The 17,519-nt window shown below is 51.0% G+C and overlaps 3 protein-coding genes across 7 annotated transcripts in view; all 3 read left to right on the top strand.

Moving 5' to 3' along the window:
• ESPL1 (extra spindle pole bodies homolog 1 (S. cerevisiae)) overlaps positions 1-9,256 on the top strand; it is a 28,574-nt gene extending 19,318 nt beyond the window's left edge. The window contains exons 17-30 of the mRNA XM_011964976.1: positions 1,395-2,414; positions 3,505-3,874; positions 4,071-4,232; positions 4,616-4,829; positions 4,930-5,120; positions 5,607-5,734; positions 5,871-5,993; positions 6,485-6,640; positions 7,327-7,497; positions 7,621-7,725; positions 7,899-8,014; positions 8,195-8,278; positions 8,426-8,590; positions 8,886-9,256. Of these exons, the coding sequence (XP_011820366.1) occupies positions 1,395-2,414; positions 3,505-3,874; positions 4,071-4,232; positions 4,616-4,829; positions 4,930-5,120; positions 5,607-5,734; positions 5,871-5,993; positions 6,485-6,640; positions 7,327-7,497; positions 7,621-7,725; positions 7,899-8,014; positions 8,195-8,278; positions 8,426-8,590; positions 8,886-9,087 (3,207 nt within the window). The 3' untranslated portion in view covers positions 9,088-9,256. The remainder of the gene's footprint in view (positions 1-1,394; positions 2,415-3,504; positions 3,875-4,070; positions 4,233-4,615; positions 4,830-4,929; positions 5,121-5,606; positions 5,735-5,870; positions 5,994-6,484; positions 6,641-7,326; positions 7,498-7,620; positions 7,726-7,898; positions 8,015-8,194; positions 8,279-8,425; positions 8,591-8,885) is intronic.
• A 1,953-nt stretch (positions 9,257-11,209) lies between these two features.
• PFDN5 (prefoldin subunit 5) lies at positions 11,210-15,647 on the top strand. 4 transcript variants are annotated; one of them, XM_012001611.1, is made up of 6 exons: positions 11,210-11,557; positions 11,758-11,860; positions 12,163-12,194; positions 13,725-13,799; positions 13,920-14,025; positions 15,466-15,647. In XM_012001611.1, the coding sequence occupies exons 1-6, from the start codon at positions 11,486-11,488 to the stop codon at positions 15,540-15,542; spliced, it is 465 nt and encodes a 154-aa protein (XP_011857001.1). In that variant the 5' UTR covers positions 11,210-11,485; the 3' UTR covers positions 15,543-15,647. The 4 variants fall into 4 exon arrangements, with proteins under 4 accessions (XP_011857001.1, XP_011856987.1, XP_011857007.1 ...); XM_012001603.1 differs by lacking the exon at positions 12,163-12,194 and adding an exon at positions 12,348-12,385 and having other exon boundaries at positions 11,476-11,557; XM_012001597.1 differs by lacking the exon at positions 15,466-15,647 and having other exon boundaries at positions 13,920-14,916.
• Positions 15,545-17,519, top strand: part of LOC105554959 (chromosome unknown open reading frame, human C12orf10) — a 10,846-nt gene continuing 8,871 nt past the window's right edge. For both annotated transcript variants that reach the window (XM_012001637.1, XM_012001632.1), the window contains exons 1-2: positions 15,545-16,149; positions 16,346-16,458. In XM_012001637.1, coding sequence (XP_011857027.1) covers positions 15,934-16,149; positions 16,346-16,458 — 329 coding nt within the window. In that variant the 5' untranslated portion in view covers positions 15,545-15,933. The remainder of the gene's footprint in view (positions 16,150-16,345; positions 16,459-17,519) is intronic.

The following is a 17,519-nucleotide window of genomic DNA, read 5'->3' as shown; positions in this document are numbered from 1 at the left end:
CAGGATGGTCTCGATCTCCTGACCTCGTGATCCGCCCGTCTCGGCCTCCCAAAGTGCTGGGATTACAGGCTTGAGCCACCGCGCCCGGCCCTTTGTTCCCTTTTTAATCAGATACTGACTTCTGGTCCCATAGCAGCATTCCCTTGACTTTAGTCCAACCATTGGTCTCCTTCAGACAGCCTGTCCCAGACTTACCCTAGTTCTACTTTTCAGTGCTTCCTAATACATTTTGGCTATTTTAAATTTGATTTAGATAATATTTAGGGCCAGGCTTGGTGGCTCATGCCTGTAATCCCAGCACTTTGGAAGGCCAAGGCAGGCGGATCACGAGGTCAGGAGTTCGAGACCAGCCTGGCCAACATAGTGAAACCCCATCTCTACTAATACAAAAATTAGCCAGGTGTGGTGGCGGGTACCTGTATCCCAGCTACTCGGAAGGCTGAGGCAGGAGAATCACTTGAACCCAGGAGGCAGAGGTTGCAGTGAGCGAGATTGCACCATTGCACTCCAGTCCGGGCGACAGTGTGAGATTCTGACCCAAAAAAAAAAAAAGATAATATTTAGAATTCAGGTCCTCAGTCACACTAGCCACACTTCATGTGCTCACTAGCCAGATGGCTAGTGGCTACCGTATTGAGTAGCACGAACATCCTCAGGAGGGCTGAAGCTAATCATAAAATATTGCATTTATGGCACATTTTGTCTCCTCAATCACATATACTTCTAGTACTTCATTTCCCCCACACTAGACCCCATAAAGCTGGGTAGGAGCATAGATTATTTTCATTTGTTAAATGAGAAAGTTGAGAAGTCAATGTTTGGGGCCAGGACCACAGGGTAGGAGGCAGGATTCAGGTGTGGGCCTGCTGGGACCAGCCTGCTCTTCTCAGCCATGTGGCCCCTGAGCTGCAGGTGTGGGGGCATTGTGGCCTGCATTTGATCCACCATTGGTTGGAAAGAAAACATTAAAGATTTTACCTCCTAGGCAGGTGGATCACAAGGTCAGGAGATTGAGACTATCCTGGCTAACACTGTGAAACCCCATCTCCACTAAAAAATACAAAAAATTAGCCGGGCGCGGTGGCGGGCGCCTGTAGTCCCAGCTACTCGGGAGGCTGAGGCAGGAGAATGGCGTAAACCCGGGAGGCGGAGCTTGCAGTGAGCTGAGATCCGGCCACTGCACTCCAGCCTGGGCGGCAGAGCGAGACTCCGTCTCAAAAAAAAAAAAAAGAAAAAAAAAAAATTTTTTTTTACCTAAAAAATAATAAGCCATACTAATATTTGATATGTTATACAGTAATACATATATATATACATGTACGTATATAAAACACGTATATTAGAGAGTTGGGCCCCAAAGTCGCTTAGGAAGTGCTTGATGCCATTTCTCCCCGTTTTGTAATTCTTGTTCTGCCTTCTCCCCAGAGTTTGGTGGGGTGACTCAGCACCTGGACTCTGTGAAGAAGGTCCACCTGCAGAAGGGGAAGCAACAGGCCCAGGTCCCCTGTCCTCCACAGCTCCCAGAGGAGGAGCTCTTCCTAAGAGGCCCTGCTCTGGAGCTGGTGGCCACTGTGGCCAAGGAGCCTGGCCCCATAGCACCTTCTACAAATTCCTCCCCAGACTTGAAAACCAAGCCCCAGCCCATACCCAACTTCCTGTCCCATTCACCCACCTGTGACTGCTCGCTGTGTGCCAGCCCTGTCCTCACAGCAGTCTGTCTGCGCTGGGTATTAGTCACGGCAGGGGTGAGGCTGGCCATGGGCCACCAGGCCCAGGGTCTGGATCTGCTGCAGGTCGTGCTGAAGGGCTGCCCTGAAGCTACCGAGCGCCTCACCCAAGCTCTCCAAGCTTCCCTGAATCATAAAACACCCCCCTCCTTGGTTCCAAGCCTCTTGGATGAGATCTTAGCTCAAGCATACACACTGTTGGCACTGGAGGGCCTGAGACAGCCATCAAACAAGACCCTGCAGAAGGTTCTAGAGTCAGGGCTGAAGTTTGTAGCAGCACGGATACCCCACCTGGAGCCCTGGCGAGCCAGCCTGCTCTTGATTTGGGCCCTCACAAAGCTAGCTGACCTCAGCTGCTGTACTACCGAACTTTTTGCAAGCTCCTGGGGCTGGTGGCCACCATTAATAAAAAGTGTCCCTGGCTCAGAGCCCTCTAAGACTCAGAGCCAAAAACGTTCTGGACGAGGGCGCCAACAGGTAGCCTCTGCTCCCCTGCGCCTCAATAATACCTCTCAGAAAGGTCTGGAAGGTAGAGGACCGCCCTGCACACCTAGACCCCCAGGCCGGATCAGGCAAGCTGGCCCTCATGTCCCCTTCACCGTGTTTGAGGAAGTCTGCCCTACAAAGAGCACGCCTGAAGTTCCCCAGGCCCCCAGAGTACAACAGAGAGCCCAGACGCGCCTCAAGGTGAGGTGGGACTGTTGCTATGTGGTGCTGATGGTGTTGGATGGGGTTATTCCTGGAGGAGAATGTTTCATAGAGCAGGTGTCCCTGTGGAATAGCGGGGTCCCCAGGGCCTAGTGGAACCTTAATCTCCTGCTATCTGCAGTACCCCAACATCTTGCTTTTTTGTTTTTTGTTGTTTTTCTGTTTTTTTGGGTTTTTTTTGAGACGGAGTCTCGCTCTGTCGCCCAGGCTGGAGAGCAGTGGCACAATCTCAGCTCACTGCAAGCTCCGCCTCTCAGGTTCACGCCATTCTCCTGCCTCAGCCTCCCAAGTAGCTGGGACTACAGGCAACTGCTACCACGCCCGGCTAATTTTTTGTATTTTCAGTAGAGATGCGGTTTCACCGTGTTAGCCAGGATGGTCTCAATCTCCTGACTTCGTGATCCGCCCACCTCAGCCTCCCAAAGTGCTGGGATTACAGGTGTGAGCAGCCACCGTGCCTGGCCTTTTTTTTTTTTTTTTTTTTTTTGAGACAGAGTCTCGTTCTGTCACCCAGGCTGGAGTGCAATGGCGCAATCTCAGCTCACTGCAACCTCCACCTCCTGGGTTAAAGCAATTCTACCTCAGCCTCCTGAGTAGTTGGGATTACAGGCGGGTGCCACCACACCCATCTTATTTATATATTTTTAGTAAAGATGGGGTTTCACCATGATGGCCAGGCTGGTCTCGAACTCCTGACCTCAGGTGATCCTCCCGCCTCAGCCTCCCAAAGTGCTGGGATTACAGACATGAACCACTGCGCCAGGACAACATCTCTCACAGCAAGACCTAGTTCCAAGTCTCCTTTTGCGTCAGACAGAGACATTTTCCTTAACTCTAACGTTCCTTTTACCTTCTCATCCCACCTTCTGTTCCCTCATTTTCTCCCTCCTTCCCCTTCCAAGAGTCGCTGCCCCTCATCTAGAGTGTTGGGTGTCATGTGGGAAGTTCTGAAATCTTCCATGGTCCTGTGGGACAGTGGCTGATGGTGCCTCCACTGCGCCATCTGCTGTCACAAAGTGTCTTGTCACTGAAGACCTCTTGGCCCTTCACCCTTTCCCTCTGATCTCAGGTGAACTTCAATGAAGACAGTGACTTGGAAGACCCTGTCTCAGCTGAGGCCTGGCTGGCAGAGGAACCTAAGAGACGGGGCACTGCTTCCCGGGGCCAGGGGCGAGCAAGGAACGTCCTGAGCCTAAAGACAGATGCTATGGTTGCCCCAGGTAGTGCCCCTGGGAATCCCGGCCTGAGTGGCAGGAGCCGGAGGGCCAAGAAGGTGGCATCAAGACATTGTGAGGAGCAGCGTCCCCAGAGGGCCAGTGACCAGGCCAGGCCTGGCCCTGAAATCATGAGGACCATCCCTGAGGAGGAACTGAATGACAACTGGAGAGAAATGAGCTTTGAGATCCTCAGGGCCTCTGATGGGGAAGACTCAGCCTCAGGTAGGACAGCAAGGGTGAGATGGAAGGTGCATGTTTTGGGGGTTTGTTCTGGGGCAAAGCACAAGCAGTAAGTGCTTCCAAGGAAGTACAGGAAGAATGCTCTTTTGCTGACTCCAAGGGAGTGGATTACAGAAGGAAGAACCAAGAGAATGGCAGGGGGAGGGAGCACTGTGAAAAAGGCCTGCTCTCTCCCCAGGTAGGAAGGCTCCAGCGCCGGACCCTGAGGCAGCTTCTGGAGAATGGGAGCTGCTGAGGCTGGATTCCAGCAAGAAGGAGCTGCCCAGCCCATGCCCAGACAAGGAGAGTGACAAGGACCTTGGTTCTCAGCTCCGGCTCCCCTCAGCCCCCATAGCCACTGGTGAATATGCGACCCCTGATGTTGGTCACTTTGAGAGGGCTGAGCTTCTAGGACTTTTGACCCCTCTGTCTTCCCAGGCTGGATTCTGATCTGGATCCAGTAGCCTGTGAACCTGTGTTTGAACCTGTGTCTATGAGCTGTGTGCGGGTCACTTAACCTCTCCAAGCTTCTATTCCTTCTGTAAAAATGGGGTTTAGGGGGCATGGTGGAGTGAGTTGATGCCTGTTAGTTGCATGGCACCTCATTTGGCACGTTGCTCTTCATAAATGGTAGCTGCTATTTGCCATGTGGGAGATGAGATAGGGACTCTTCCTTCTTGGAAAGTTCCTGTCAACTATGAAATAAGGAATTCAGCTGTACCAAGTGTCCTGACATTCCTCTAGGTCTTTCTACCCTGGACTCCATCTGTGACTCCCTGAGTGTTGCTTTCCGGGGCATTAGTCACTGTCCTCCTAGTGGGCTCTATGCCCACCTCTGCCGCTTCCTGGCCCTGTGCCTGGGCCACCGGGATCCCTATGCCACTGCTTTCCTTGTCACCGAGTCTGTCTCCATCACCTGTCGCCACCAGCTGCTCACCCACCTCCACAGACAACTCAGGTGGGTGCCCACCATCCCCGAGACTCCTGCTGGGGCAGACTGGAGGGAGGGTCCAGACTTTGAAGGAAGGGGACCTCACCCCTCCCTGTGTTGCTTGCAGCAAGGCCCAGAAGTACCGAGGATCACTTGAAATAGCAGACCAGCTGCAGGGGCTGAGCCTTCAGGAGACGCCTGGAGATGTCCCCCTGGCCCGCATCCAGCGCCTCTTTTCCTTCAGGGCTTTGGGATCTGGCCACTTCCCCCAGCCTGAAAAGGAGAGTTTCCAGGAGCGCCTGGCTCTGATCCCCAGTGGTATGCGGGCAGGCTTCTGGCCGGCTCCTCTGTCTTCTTCTGCATCTTCTTACTGAGGAGCTGGGTGAAGGAGTTTTAGGCATTGGTTAGTTTACATAGATTTATGACCCTTATGTCATACCTTTTCACCTGTTAGCATCTTAAATCAGGAAGGTTTGTTGTTTTTTTAAACCTCAACTTTGAATTACCAACAAATTCAGTGTCTTTCCTCAGAGGTGAGTTCAGATGCCTGGGGTCTTCTGTACTAACATGAAACATACACATGATTTGAGTACCTCACTTTGTTAGTTCCTGTGAGAAACACAAAGTACAGGACATAGTCTCTGTGCACAGGGAGCTATTAGGCAAGGGAGAGCACTTTGACCTCCAGTGACCAAGAAAGCCTTCTTGATGCTGTCTTGAGTGATGGACAGGGATTGAGTGCCCAAGACAGAGAAGGGAATTCTTTCAACAGCTGAATGATTCTGGCTGTATCCTGTTTGTCAGGGGTGACCGTGTGTGTGTTGGCCCTGGCCACCCTCCAGCCCGGAACCGTGGGCAACACCCTCCTATTGACCCGGCTGGAAAAGGACAGTCCCCCAGTCAGTGTGCAGATTCCCACTGGCCAGAACAAGGTAGGATTCCTGGGCCATGGAGCGAAGTTGGGCTGGGTTGGGCTTTGGGTCAAGCTGCTCACATTCTGTGTTGGGAGAGGGAGAGAGATGGTGATCACGTGGACAGGCAGAGCTCTCACAGCCCCATCTCCCAAAGCTTCCTCTGCGTTCAGTCCTGAATGAGTTTGATGCCATCCAGAAGGCACAGAAAGAGAACAGCAGCTGTACTGACAAGCGAGAATGGTGGACGGGGCGGCTGGCACTGGACCACAGGATGGAGGTGTGTGCTTCTGGGGTGGGGTCAGGCCTGCCCTAGGAACGACCCGGGGGGCCCCAGTGTCTTCTCTACCAGAGGGCCTGGGTCAGTGCTAAAGCCACTTCAAATCCTTTCTGGAAGTGTAGACCTAAATTTAAAAATATGTCACCTGGGGAGAACTTCAGAGCCCAGAACTTGAAGAATATATGGGAATGGATATTTAAAGATACGCAGAAAAAAAAAGGACTTAAACCCAACTATCAGCTTCCCAGTTTTAGCTTTCATTGCCCACCTGTTAATGTTTGTCACAACAGAGGGATAGATAATAATCTATACTCTCCCAGGCTCAGAAAATGAAAAAAGTTTCTAGATTCTTGCCTTCTATGACTAACAGAAAGATACGTAAGACAGATATGCACATTGGAAAACGCACTTTCTCATCTCCAGAATGTCAGTGCCTATGAGAAAGAAGCTCAGTTTCCTCTCCGACTAAAGGGTCTGCCCTCTGCATTCAGGTTCTCATCGCTTCCCTAGAGAAGTCTGTGTTGGGCTGCTGGAAGGGGCTGCTGCTGCCGTCCAGTGAGGAGCCCAGCCCTGCCCAGGAGGCCTCCCGCCTACAGGAGCTGCTACAGGAATGTGGCTGGAAATATCCTGACCCCACTCTGCTGAAAGTGAGTGAGGAAAGCAGGGAAGGGGGCCAGGCCCAGTGACTTGCACCTGTAATCCCAGCACTTTGGGAGGCCAAGGCAGGTGGATTGCTTGAGCTCAGGAGCTTGAGACCAGCCTGGCCAACATGGTGAAACCCTGTCTCTATGAAAATACAAAAATTCGCTGGGCGTGGTGGCCGGCACCTGTAATTCCAGCTACTCGGGAGGCTGTAGCAGAAGAATTGCTTGAACCTGGGAGGCAGAGGTTGCAGTGAGCCGAGATTGCTACACTCCAGCCTGGGTGACAGAGCGAGACTCCATCTACAAAAAGGACAGGCGCTGTGGCTTAGGCCTGTAATCCCAGCACTTTGGGAGGCCGAGGCGGGTGGATCATGAGGTCAAGAGGTGGAGACCATCCTGGCCAACAGGGTGAAACCCCATCTCTACTAAAAATACAAAACTTAGCTGGGCTTGGTGGCACGTGCCTGTAGTCGCAACTACTCGGGAGGCTGAGGCAAGAGAATCACTTGAACCCGGGAGGTGGAGGTTGCAGTGAGCTGAGATTGCGCCACTGCACTCCAGCCTGGGCGACAGAGCAAGACTTTGTCTCAAAAAAAAATAAAGCAGGGAAGGGGAAGAAACTGGACTTAATCCTTTCCCAGCAGCCATCATGAATGAAGATGGTGCTCACCACCACTGTTCCCCTGCAGATCATGCTCAGTGGTGCCAGTGCCCTCACCCCTCAGGACGTTCAGGCCCTGGCCTACGGGCTGTGCCCAACCCAGCCAGAGCGAGCCCAGGAGCTCCTGAATGAGGCAGTAGGACATCTACAGGGCCTGACAGTACCAAGCAATAGCCACCTTGTCTTGGTCCTAGACAAGGTAAGGAGCTGGGGCAGAGGGGCAGTGTCTAGTGGGGAGTAAGTACCAACTCATCCCCATGCCCCTTCTGACTTCTGCATATACCTGGCTGGGCACAGTAATCTCTTAGTGCTTTTTGCCCAGGACTTGCAGAAGCTGCCGTGGGAAAGCATGCCCAGCCTCCAGGCATTGCCTGTCACCCGGCTGCCCTCCTTCCGCTTCCTACTCAGCTACTCCATCATCAAAGAGGTGAGGTTCAGGGAGTGGTGTCTGGGGATGACTGGCAATTGGGGAAAGACCTCAACAAAAGGGCAGAGAAACCTGGGAAGAGAGGAGAGGGTTCTAGGAATGGCTCAGACATGGAAAGGGGCTTGGGCCTCTTGGTGAGACAAGCATCCTAATCACCAGTGTCTCCTCCTCAGTATGGGGCCTCGCCAGTGCTGAGTCAAGGGGTGGATCCGCGAAGTACCTTCTATGTCCTGAACCCTCACAATAACCTGTCAAGCACAGAGGAGCAATTTCGAGCCAATTTCAGCAGGTCAGGGGCACGAAGACAAGAAGAGGAGTGGGGAAGGGTAGACAACATACAGGGGCAACAAGCCTTTTCTCCAGAAACAGCTGTTGCAGCCCACCTTCTATTTAATGATCCCTCTGTCATCTTTGCCATCTGACCCCTGCCATGCATTTCCCTATTCTCACTCCCGCCTTTTCCCTGCAGTGAAGCTGGCTGGAGAGGAGTGGTTGGGGAGGTGCCGAGACCCGAACAGGTGCAGGAAGCCCTGACAAAGCATGATTTGTATATGTGAGTGCTTAAGGCAGGGATGTGGGGAGAGGACAGTCCTGAGGATGGTATCACCATGGGTCGCTTTGGGACTTGAGAGCCTCTGGAGACAAAGGCAGAGGCCAGGTACTGCTAGCTCAAGACTCATCTCACCTCCTTCTGCCTTAGCTATGCAGGGCATGGGGCTGGTGCCCGCTTCCTTGACGGGCAGGCTGTCCTGCGGCTGAGCTGCCGGGCAGTGGCCCTGCTGTTTGGCTGTAGCAGTGCGGCCCTGGCTGTGCATGGAAACCTGGAGGGGGCTGGCATCGTGCTCAAGTACATCATGGCTGGTTGGTGAGTCTCCAAGGGCAAGACCCATCCTAGGGCACTAAGACTCCTGCCCTCACCCCAGGTTCTTTCCCAGGTCTGAATCCTGCCTCTCTTGTGCCCCATTTTCCTCCTATCCCTAGTTCCCTGGCATGCCTGGACCATTTAACCCTTAGCTCCCGTCTATTCTTCTCTTGTAACCAAGGGCCAAAGGAGTTTCTCATTGGTTCAGTCCTCTCTACTCACCCACCCCACCACCAATGGTGTTTTCCTATGTATTCTGTTTTAGAGCCCTTACTTTGTATTTCTTTTCTTTTCCCAGCCCCTTGTTTCTGGGTAATCTCTGGGATGTGACTGATCGTGATATTGACCGCTACACGGAAGCTCTGCTGCAGGGCTGGCTTGGAGCAGGCCCGGGGGCCCCCCTTCTGTACTATGTAAACCAGGCCCGCCAGGCTCCCCGACTCAAGTATCTTATTGGGGCTGCACCTATAGCCTATGGCTTGCCTGTCTCTCTGCGGTAACCCCATGGAGCTGTCTTATTGATGCTAGAAGCCTCATACCTGTTCTACCTCCAAGGTTAAATTTAATCCTTAGGATAACTCTTTTAAAGTGACTTTCCCCAGTGTTTTATATGAAACATTTCCTTTTGATTTAACTTCAATATAATAAAGATACATCACTTAAACCTTGTTTTGTGTAGTTTATCTGAGAACATTTAAAGACATGTCATGACTGCCCCCCTTCCTGCTATGTGGTACTGTAAGCTGACAGGAACAGCTTATAGGAGATCAAGTTTGAGTGCCTAGGGAAGAAAGACAAAGACACAGGACAAAGCCTGCTGGGCCTGGCTGGACCTCAGCAGACAAATCTGGAGGAGAAAGGGGCATCAAAATGCTAAGTAGAGACAGGCCCAATGAAGGGTAGTGATAGACCCGTTGAGAGTGTTTTGGCCAGGTACCATCCGTCCATCCTTTCTTCCTGCCTCAGGTATCCTTGGAGTGGCACTAATGTTGTTTTTTTTTGGTTTTTTTTGAGACAGTCTTGCTCTGTTGCCCAGGCTGGAGTGCAGTGGCACAATCTTGGCTCACTGCAACCTCTGCGTGCCGGGTTCAAGCGATTCTCCTGCTTCAGCCTCCCGAGTAGCTGGGACTACAGGCACATGCCACCACGTCCCACTAATTTTTGTATTTTTAGTAGAGGCAGGGTTTCACCATATTGGCCAGGCTGGTCTCAAACTCTTGACCTTGTGATCCGCCCTTCTCAGCCTTCCAAAAGTGCTGGGATTACAGGCGTGAGTCACCGTGCCCAGCCATGGCACTAGTTTTAATGCCTCAGTTGCCCTGCCTCCCTCCTAAATAGATGTTAAAGGCTACTGCTGTCTGCCCATGTACACCTGTTACACTTACCAATGCGTAACTTTAGCAGTAGAGTCTGTGGATCTGTGGAATTCTAGTGTGGTTTTTCTCTCCAGTTGTTAAGTTCAAGGGAAGCAAATGTCTTACTTTCACGTATTCCTCACATATAGCACATGGTAAAACTTTTTTTTTTTTTTTTTTGAGACAGTCTGGCTCTGTTGCCCAGGCTGGAGTGCAGTGGCGCATCTCAGGTCACTGCAAGCTCCGCCTCCCGGGTTCATGCCATTCTGCCTCAGCCTCCCCAGTAGCTGGGACTACAGGCGCTCGCCACCATGCCTAGCTAATTTTTTGTATTTTTATTAGAGATGGGGTTTCACCATATTAGCCAGGATGGTCTCGATCTCCTGACCTCGTGATCCGCCTGCCTCGGCCTCCCAAAGTGCTGGGATTACAGGCGTGAGCCACTGTGCCAGGTCTTTTTTTTTTTTTTTAGAGACAGAGTCTAGCTCTATTGCTAGAGTGCACAATCACAGCCTACTACAGCCTCCAACTCTCCAGCTCAAGCAATCCTCCCACCTCAGCCTCCCGTGTAGCTAGGACTACAGGCATATGCCACCAGCCCGGCTAATTTTTGTATTTTTTGTAGAGACGGGGTGTCGCCGTGTTGCCCAGGCTGGCCTCAAACTCCTGGGCTCAAGTGATCTGCCCTTCTCGGCCTCCCAAAGTGCTGGGATTGCAGGAATGAGCCACCATGCCTGGCCAAAACATTTTATTGATTAATTTGTGCTCTATGTGTTGACAATGGTGCTTCCTTGCTGTTCTCCCACCAACTCACTGGCAACGGGTTATAAACCCTTTTTCAGATCCTACTACGTGTCAGCCTACTTCCGGCTGGGGGAAGATGGTCATAGCGAGAGGGGAAGAATTAGTTCACTGATGAGAACATGGTTGGTTCCTGCCTTCAACAAGCTTTCAATCTAATGCCTGATTTTTTCAAGGACAATTCAGAATGGTCTGACAAGGGATTTTTTTGTTGTTTTTATTTGTTTTTTTTCCTGCCTTTCGGCCTCAGAGACCATCTGGGAAAAATAGTTTAGAATTTCCCTGCCATTTCCCTGCTGTGCGGGGAGGAACATTTGAAATCGGACCTGGCGGGGTACCAGCAGGCAGCACAAGCAGGTGGGGTAGAGAGGGGCAGGACGAGGCCTCAGGAGCCGTCACCATAGCAACCCAGCCTGCTATCTAGTAGCTTATACCACCCACGTGGAGTAGCATACACTACTTTGTAATATCGTGGTTGTATCGTAAGAACTTTAAGATTTTGCAGTTCCCTATGGGCAGGAGTCCTGTTTGCTGCTACTTTACTGTACTAGGCTTAGAATATTTTATGAAAATAACTCACAGATCAGCCTCTGAGAAGTTCAAGCCCCTCCTTCCCTTCCGGGACGGAGGATCATAGAGCTGTATGGCGCAGCGAGGCCTCCTGGCGCCATCGAGACGCGCAGAGGACGGCTAGAGCGTTGCTCGCCGAGAGACTTCCTCTTCGTTAGTCCTCCTTCCCAACATGGCGCAGTCTATTAACATCACGGAGCTGAATCTGCCGCAGCTAGAAATGCTCAAGAACCAGCTGGACCAGGTAGTGACGGGCCCCATAGGCACCTCTTTCCCGCTCTACATCCCCCCTGCCCACGCGTACTTCCTTGCGCCCGGTCCCAAGTTGGGAGCCTACCTTGCCCAGGCGAAACCTCTATCCGGTCCCAGGACCCGCCCCCTCCCCGTCCGCTCTCCCTTTTCCCCATAGCCCTCTCATTGACCCGCTATACCCGTCCTCTGTAGGAAGTGGAATTCTTGTCCACGTCCATTGCCCAGCTCAAAGTGGTACAGACCAAGTATGTGGAAGCCAAGGACTGTCTGAACGTGCTGAACAAGAGCAACGAGGGTATGGGGTAGGGGGGTGAGGGCAACCTAAAGTGGCAAGCCTGCTTCTCTCGTCCCACCTCCTAATCCAGTTTTTCTTACCTGAAACGAGAAAATCCATTACATATCGTATACCGCTTCATGAACCCTTTGCATGTTGCCTACCTAGAATTGAAATGTACAGGACATTTCTCTGCTTCTATTGCCCCTGTTTCCGTTCTTTTCACACTGTCTGTGGGTGCTGTGCCCTCTTGGAACTCTCTTTAACGTCTTACATTGGAGCCGCTAACCTTCCCCAGGTGTTTGTCTTCATTGCTTTCACAGGGAAAGAATTACTTGTCCCACTGACGAGTTCTGTATCCTTTCCACAGGAACGGCTACCTGCTGCCTTCTCCCTTTCTCCCTCACTCCTCCAAAAAGCGGGGAGGGGGATTGTTTTGATTACTTCAGTACTTCAAATTATCCTCTCCCCACAATGATTTTGATAACATCCTTTTTTTTTTTTAAAGACGGAATCTTGCTCTGTCGCCCAGACTGGAGTGCAGTGGTGCGATCTCGGCTCACTGTAACCTCCGCCTCCCGGGTTCAAGAGATTCTTCTGCCTCAGTCTCCTGAGTAGCTGGGACCGCAGGCATGCGCCACCACGACTGGCTAATTTTTGTATTATTAGTAGAGATGGAGTTTCACCATATTGGCCAGGCTAGTCTCGAACTCCTGACCTCGTGATCTGCCTGCCTTGGCCTCCCAAAGTGCTAGGATTACAGGCGTGAGCCACTGCCCCTGGCCAAGAGTACTCTTATTACACACTTTGTAGCTCTTTTATCTAACTTCACACCAACATCCAGCTAATGCCTTGTGAACACCAAGGAGTATGTATAGTTGAGATGTAATATTTCCCTTTGCTATTTGAGAACATTAATATGGAGATAAAGCTGGTGGTTTACACTTTGCTAATATCTTAGAAGATACAGGTAATAGACAAAAATAGGAGGATATAGGAACAGGGAGGTTGGCTCTGTTAATTGTGGTTCATTTCTAAACTGTCACTAAGAAACCTGGATTGTGTCCACTTGTTCAGTGTTTTACTTGAATGAGCAAGTTATGGCAGTAGGGCACCTTTAATCTGTAGTCTGAGAACTGACAGGCTAAAAGGAGCACAGGAATAGTAGTGTAGTAGGGAATGGTTAAAAAAAAAATTAGCCAGGCACGGTTGCTCACGCCTGTAATCCCCAGCACTTTGGGAGCCAAGGCTGGCAGATCACCTGAGGTCAGGAGTTCAAGATCAGTCTGACCAACAATGGTGAATCCCCGTCTCTACTAAATATACAAAAATTAGCCGGGCGTGGTGGCACACACTTGTGATCCCAACCACTCCGGAGGCTGAGACAGAAGAATCACTTTAACCCGGGAGGCGGAGGTTGCAGTGAGCCAATAGTGCGCCACTGCACTCCAGCCTGGGCGACAGAGCGAGACTCTGTCTCAACAAACAAACAAAAAATGAACTTTGGTAGGAATTATCTACTTCATGATTGAGGGTGTTAAGGGAAATGAGGCTGGCTTTCCACTTGTAGTACTCTACAACAGTAGGAAAACATTTATATCTAGTCTTTCTGATGGGGCTAATGAGAAGAATTGCAAGAACTGCTTAGAGGGTGAGAGATGGGATGAGGCAGAACAAAAGGGTGTTCCAGCATACATCATTTTCTCCTTAAAGAACCAACTTCTCTGTCTTCTTTCCATTTGGAGTTATTGTTCTAAGGCCTCCAGATTATTCAGTCCTTATGCCTTGAAGCTTTTTGGAAAAGGGTCTTTGGAGGCCAAGCAGGCTGGCTGGCGGAATCATGGCTCATGCTGGGCTAGTTTTTGCCTTAATACTTGCTTCTCAGATGTATGTCCCTGGGAAGCTGCATGATGTGGAACATGTGCTCATCGATGTGGGAACTGGGTACTATGTAGAGAAGGTGAGTGAGAGCATGTGGATGCCCCTCTGAATAGGGAAGGGAAATTCAGGGGAAGTTCTAGAGTGCAACATGGCCAGAGGGAGTCTCCTTTTAGCCCCTCATTCACCTCTGATCTTGTAGACAGCTGAGGATGCCAAGGACTTCTTCAAGAGGAAAATAGATTTTCTAACCAAACAGATGGAGAAAATCCAACCAGCTCTTCAGGAGAAGCACGCCATGAAACAGGGTAAGTTTTTCCTGGGGCACCTCTTGACCCCGTCTATCTCCATGATAAAGAACATGGATTGCAGAGTGAACCACGGGGGTGTCCTCTTTGCTGGAGTAAAACTACGTCTTAGTTTCTCTTTGGAATCTTTAGAATCTGTGTATTGCATAATCACTATCTGTAGATACCTGGGTTGAGTGTTTGAGAAATTTAGAGGAAGGAAATCATTTTTGTGCTTTGGTGGAGCTCCTATTTAATGAGGATGGAATGGGGGAATGAGATGAACACACAGGAAGGAATCATGATCCAAATGAACTAAATACCAGCAATTATAACCCTGACTGCACATGAGAATCACTCAGGAAGTTTAAAAAGAAAGCCTGGGTCCATTCCAGATTGACTAAATCAACTTGGAAGTCAAGGGAAGGGAAGTTGTACCAAGGTATGTTTTTTTGTTTTAAAAAAGCTCCCCTCTGTTACAATCAGGATTCAGAACCAGTGTTCCGAAGGTAAAAATCTTTCCACATTATAGTTTTCTGATTATGTCAGACTCATTTAATACCAAGTGTGTTCGTTTTTATATCTCTGATTAGCAGGGTTTTTTTTCCCCGAGACAGTCTCATTCTCACCACACCCAGCTGTGGTTAACATATTGATTGATGCATTGTAGACCCTAAATTTGTGTTAGCGACCCCACAGTGGATCACTGAGTTAAAGTTTTATTAACAGTGCCAGACACGGTGGCTGACGCCTGTAATCCCAGCGCTTTGGGAAGCCGAGGCAGGTGGATCACCTGAGGTCAGGAGTTCAAGACCAGCCTGGCCACCATGGTGAAACTCCGTCTCTACTAAAAATACGAAGTTAACCTGGGCATGGTGGTGCATGCCTGTAATCTCAGCTATTCGGGAGGATGATGCAGGAGAATCGCTTGAACCCCGGAGGCGGAGGTTGCAGTGAGCCAAGGTCGTGCCACTGCACTCCAGCCTGGGTGACAAGAGCAAGATTCCATCTCAGAAAAACAAAAAAGTTGGCTAGGCACGGTGGCTCAAGCCTGTAATCCCAGCACTTTGGGAGGCTGAGATGGGCGGATCATGAGGTCAGGAGATCGAGACCATCCTGGCCAACACGGTGAAACCCCGTCTCTACTAAAAAAATACAAAGAAACTAGCCGGTCGAGGTGGCGGGCGCCTGTAGTCCCAGCTACTTGGGAGGCTGAGGCAGGAGAATGGCATAAACCCGGGAGGCGGAGCTTGCAGTGAGCTGAGATCCGGCCACTGCACTCCAGCCTGGGCGACAGAGCGAGACTCTGTCTCAAAAAAAAAAAAGAAAACAAAAAAAAAAAACGTTTTATTAACAAACTGTAGTTAGTTGTCCACCTGTCCTTAAACTTGCCTGTAACTTCTCCTGAACTCTAGGTTCTCCTTTTTGCTCCTAACCTTTGACGCTTCTTTTTTTCCACAGCTGTCATGGAAATGATGAGTCAGAAGATTCAGCAGCTGACAGCCCTGGGAGCAGCTCAGGCTACTGCTAAGGCCTGAGAGTTTTTGCAGAAATGGGGCAGAGGGACACGGCTTTGGGCATGGCTTCCTGGTGCTGGGAAGGGTCTTGTGTTTAATGCCAATAAATGTGCCAGCTGGGCAGAATGTTGGTCTTGTCTTGGATTAAGCAAGGGACTGGTGATGAGATGGGGGGGTGGTCGAGAGTGTGGGCCCCGCCCCAGAGCCTGATGCACAGGGTTGATGCGGTGCTCCTCTTGAAGGCTCCACCGCAGGGCCCTTTGACCAGCTGGAAGAAATCCTAGGCTGGGAGTGAGCTGCTGCTCACTCTGCGGAGCTGGTTGCCAAGGCAACGGTTGGCAAGCGGAAGTGGAGCTCCGCTGGCGCTTTCCCTTCCGGGTCGGCTCTCCTGCTTCCCCACCGGGAGAGTCTTATGGGATACCGCTTCCTGCGCGGCCTTTTAACGCTGCTGCTGCCTCCGCCACCCGTATATACCCGGCACCGCATGCTCGGCCCAGAGTCCGTCCCGCCCCCAAAACGACCCCGCAGCAAACTCATGGCATCGCCCCGAATCGGGACGCACAATGGCACCTTCCACTGCGACGAGGCACTGGCATGCGCACTGCTTCGCCTCCTGCCGGAGTACCGGGTACGGTCCGCGAAAAGTGACCCTGACACTGCGTGCATGCATGCCTCCGGGGTGGATGGCATTCTGCTGACAGGGTCCCTCCGATAGCGCGGGGCATCCCAAGCACCCTTCCTACCCGCCCTGTCTCCCTGAAGTCCAGCTTTAATCTCCTACCCGGCGACCTCTGGCAGCCCCTTCACCCCTGTGTACCTCGCAGGATGCAGAGATTGTGCGGACCCGGGATCCCGAAAAACTCGCTTCCTGTGACATCGTGGTGGACGTGGGGGGTGAGTACGACCCTCGGAGACACCGATATGACCATCACCAGAGGTAGGTTCTCATACCATTTATTTAACTTCCTTGACCTCAGCTTTCCTCTGTGCTCCAATTCAGCCATCCACTGCAGTGGTCCGCGTCAGCGAAAATAACTGCCTCATTGTTGAAATCAAACTCCCACTAGGACTACACCATCCTTCCGCCCTGCCTGTTCTTCACCCATCTCCTTGGCCTGGGACCTCCCTTGGTTCTCAGGGAGTCCCTCAGGCCCCTTATCTCATCTCCTTCCTTAGCCAAGGCTTTTTTCCCACCAGCGACTTCATCACCCTGAAGGGATGGCCTGCCCCGCCCCGCCTGTGGGCGTTTCTGGTCAGATGGAACCAGAGACTTGAGAAAAGAAATGAGACACAGAGACAAAGTATAGAGAAAGAAAAAGTGGGCCCAGGAGACCAGCGCTCAGCATACAGGGGACCCACGCCGGGCACCTGTCTCTGAGTTCCCTCAGTATTTGTTGATCATTATCTTTACTATCTTTTAGAAAAAGGAGAAGTGGCAGGACAATAGGGTCATAGTAGGGAGAAGGTCAGCAGAAAGACATATGAATAAAGATCTCTGTGACATGTATAAGTTTAAGGAAAAGTACTGTGCCTTGATGTGCATATGCAAACATCTCCATAAACATTTTCAGTGCATAAAGAGCAGCATTGCGGCCAGCACATCCCACCTCCAGCCCTAGTCCCACCACCAGCCCTAAGAGGGTTTTCTCCTATCTCAGTAAATAGACTATCACATGGGGAGAAACCTTGGACAATACCTAGCTTTCCTAGGCAGAGGTCCCTGTGGCTTTCCGCAGTGTTTGTGTCCGTGGGTACTTGAGATTAGAGAATGGTGATGACTTTTGACAAGCATACTGCCTTCAGGCACTGGTTTAACAAAGTACATGCTGCACAGCCCCAAATCCATTAAACCTTGAGTCACCACAGCACAACTCTCTGTAAGGACAGGGTTGGGGGTAGGGTTACAGATTAACAGCATCTCAAGGCAGAAGAATTTTTCTTAGTACAGAGCAAAATGGAGTCTCTTATGTCTACTTCTTTTTTTTTTTTTTTTTTTTT

This window comes from Mandrillus leucophaeus, unplaced genomic scaffold (assembly GCF_000951045.1).
Source record: "Mandrillus leucophaeus isolate KB7577 unplaced genomic scaffold, Mleu.le_1.0 Scaffold118, whole genome shotgun sequence".
NCBI lineage: Eukaryota > Metazoa > Chordata > Mammalia > Primates > Cercopithecidae > Mandrillus > Mandrillus leucophaeus.
Note: the sequence above shows the minus strand (reverse complement) of the source record. Positions and strands in the feature narration are given on the sequence as shown.

Bases quoted from the DNA above. Each gene is read 5' to 3' on its own strand.
- PFDN5 (XM_012001597.1), top strand. From the start codon at position 11,486: ATGGCGCAGTCTATTAACATCACGGAGCTGAATCTGCCGCAGCTAGAA. The intron at 12,195-13,724 runs GTATCCTTTCCA...CTTGCTTCTCAG, and splicing joins TTGTCCCACTGACGAGTTCT to ATGTATGTCCCTGGGAAGCT. The intron at 13,800-13,919 runs GTGAGTGAGAGC...CTGATCTTGTAG, and splicing joins CTGGGTACTATGTAGAGAAG to ACAGCTGAGGATGCCAAGGA.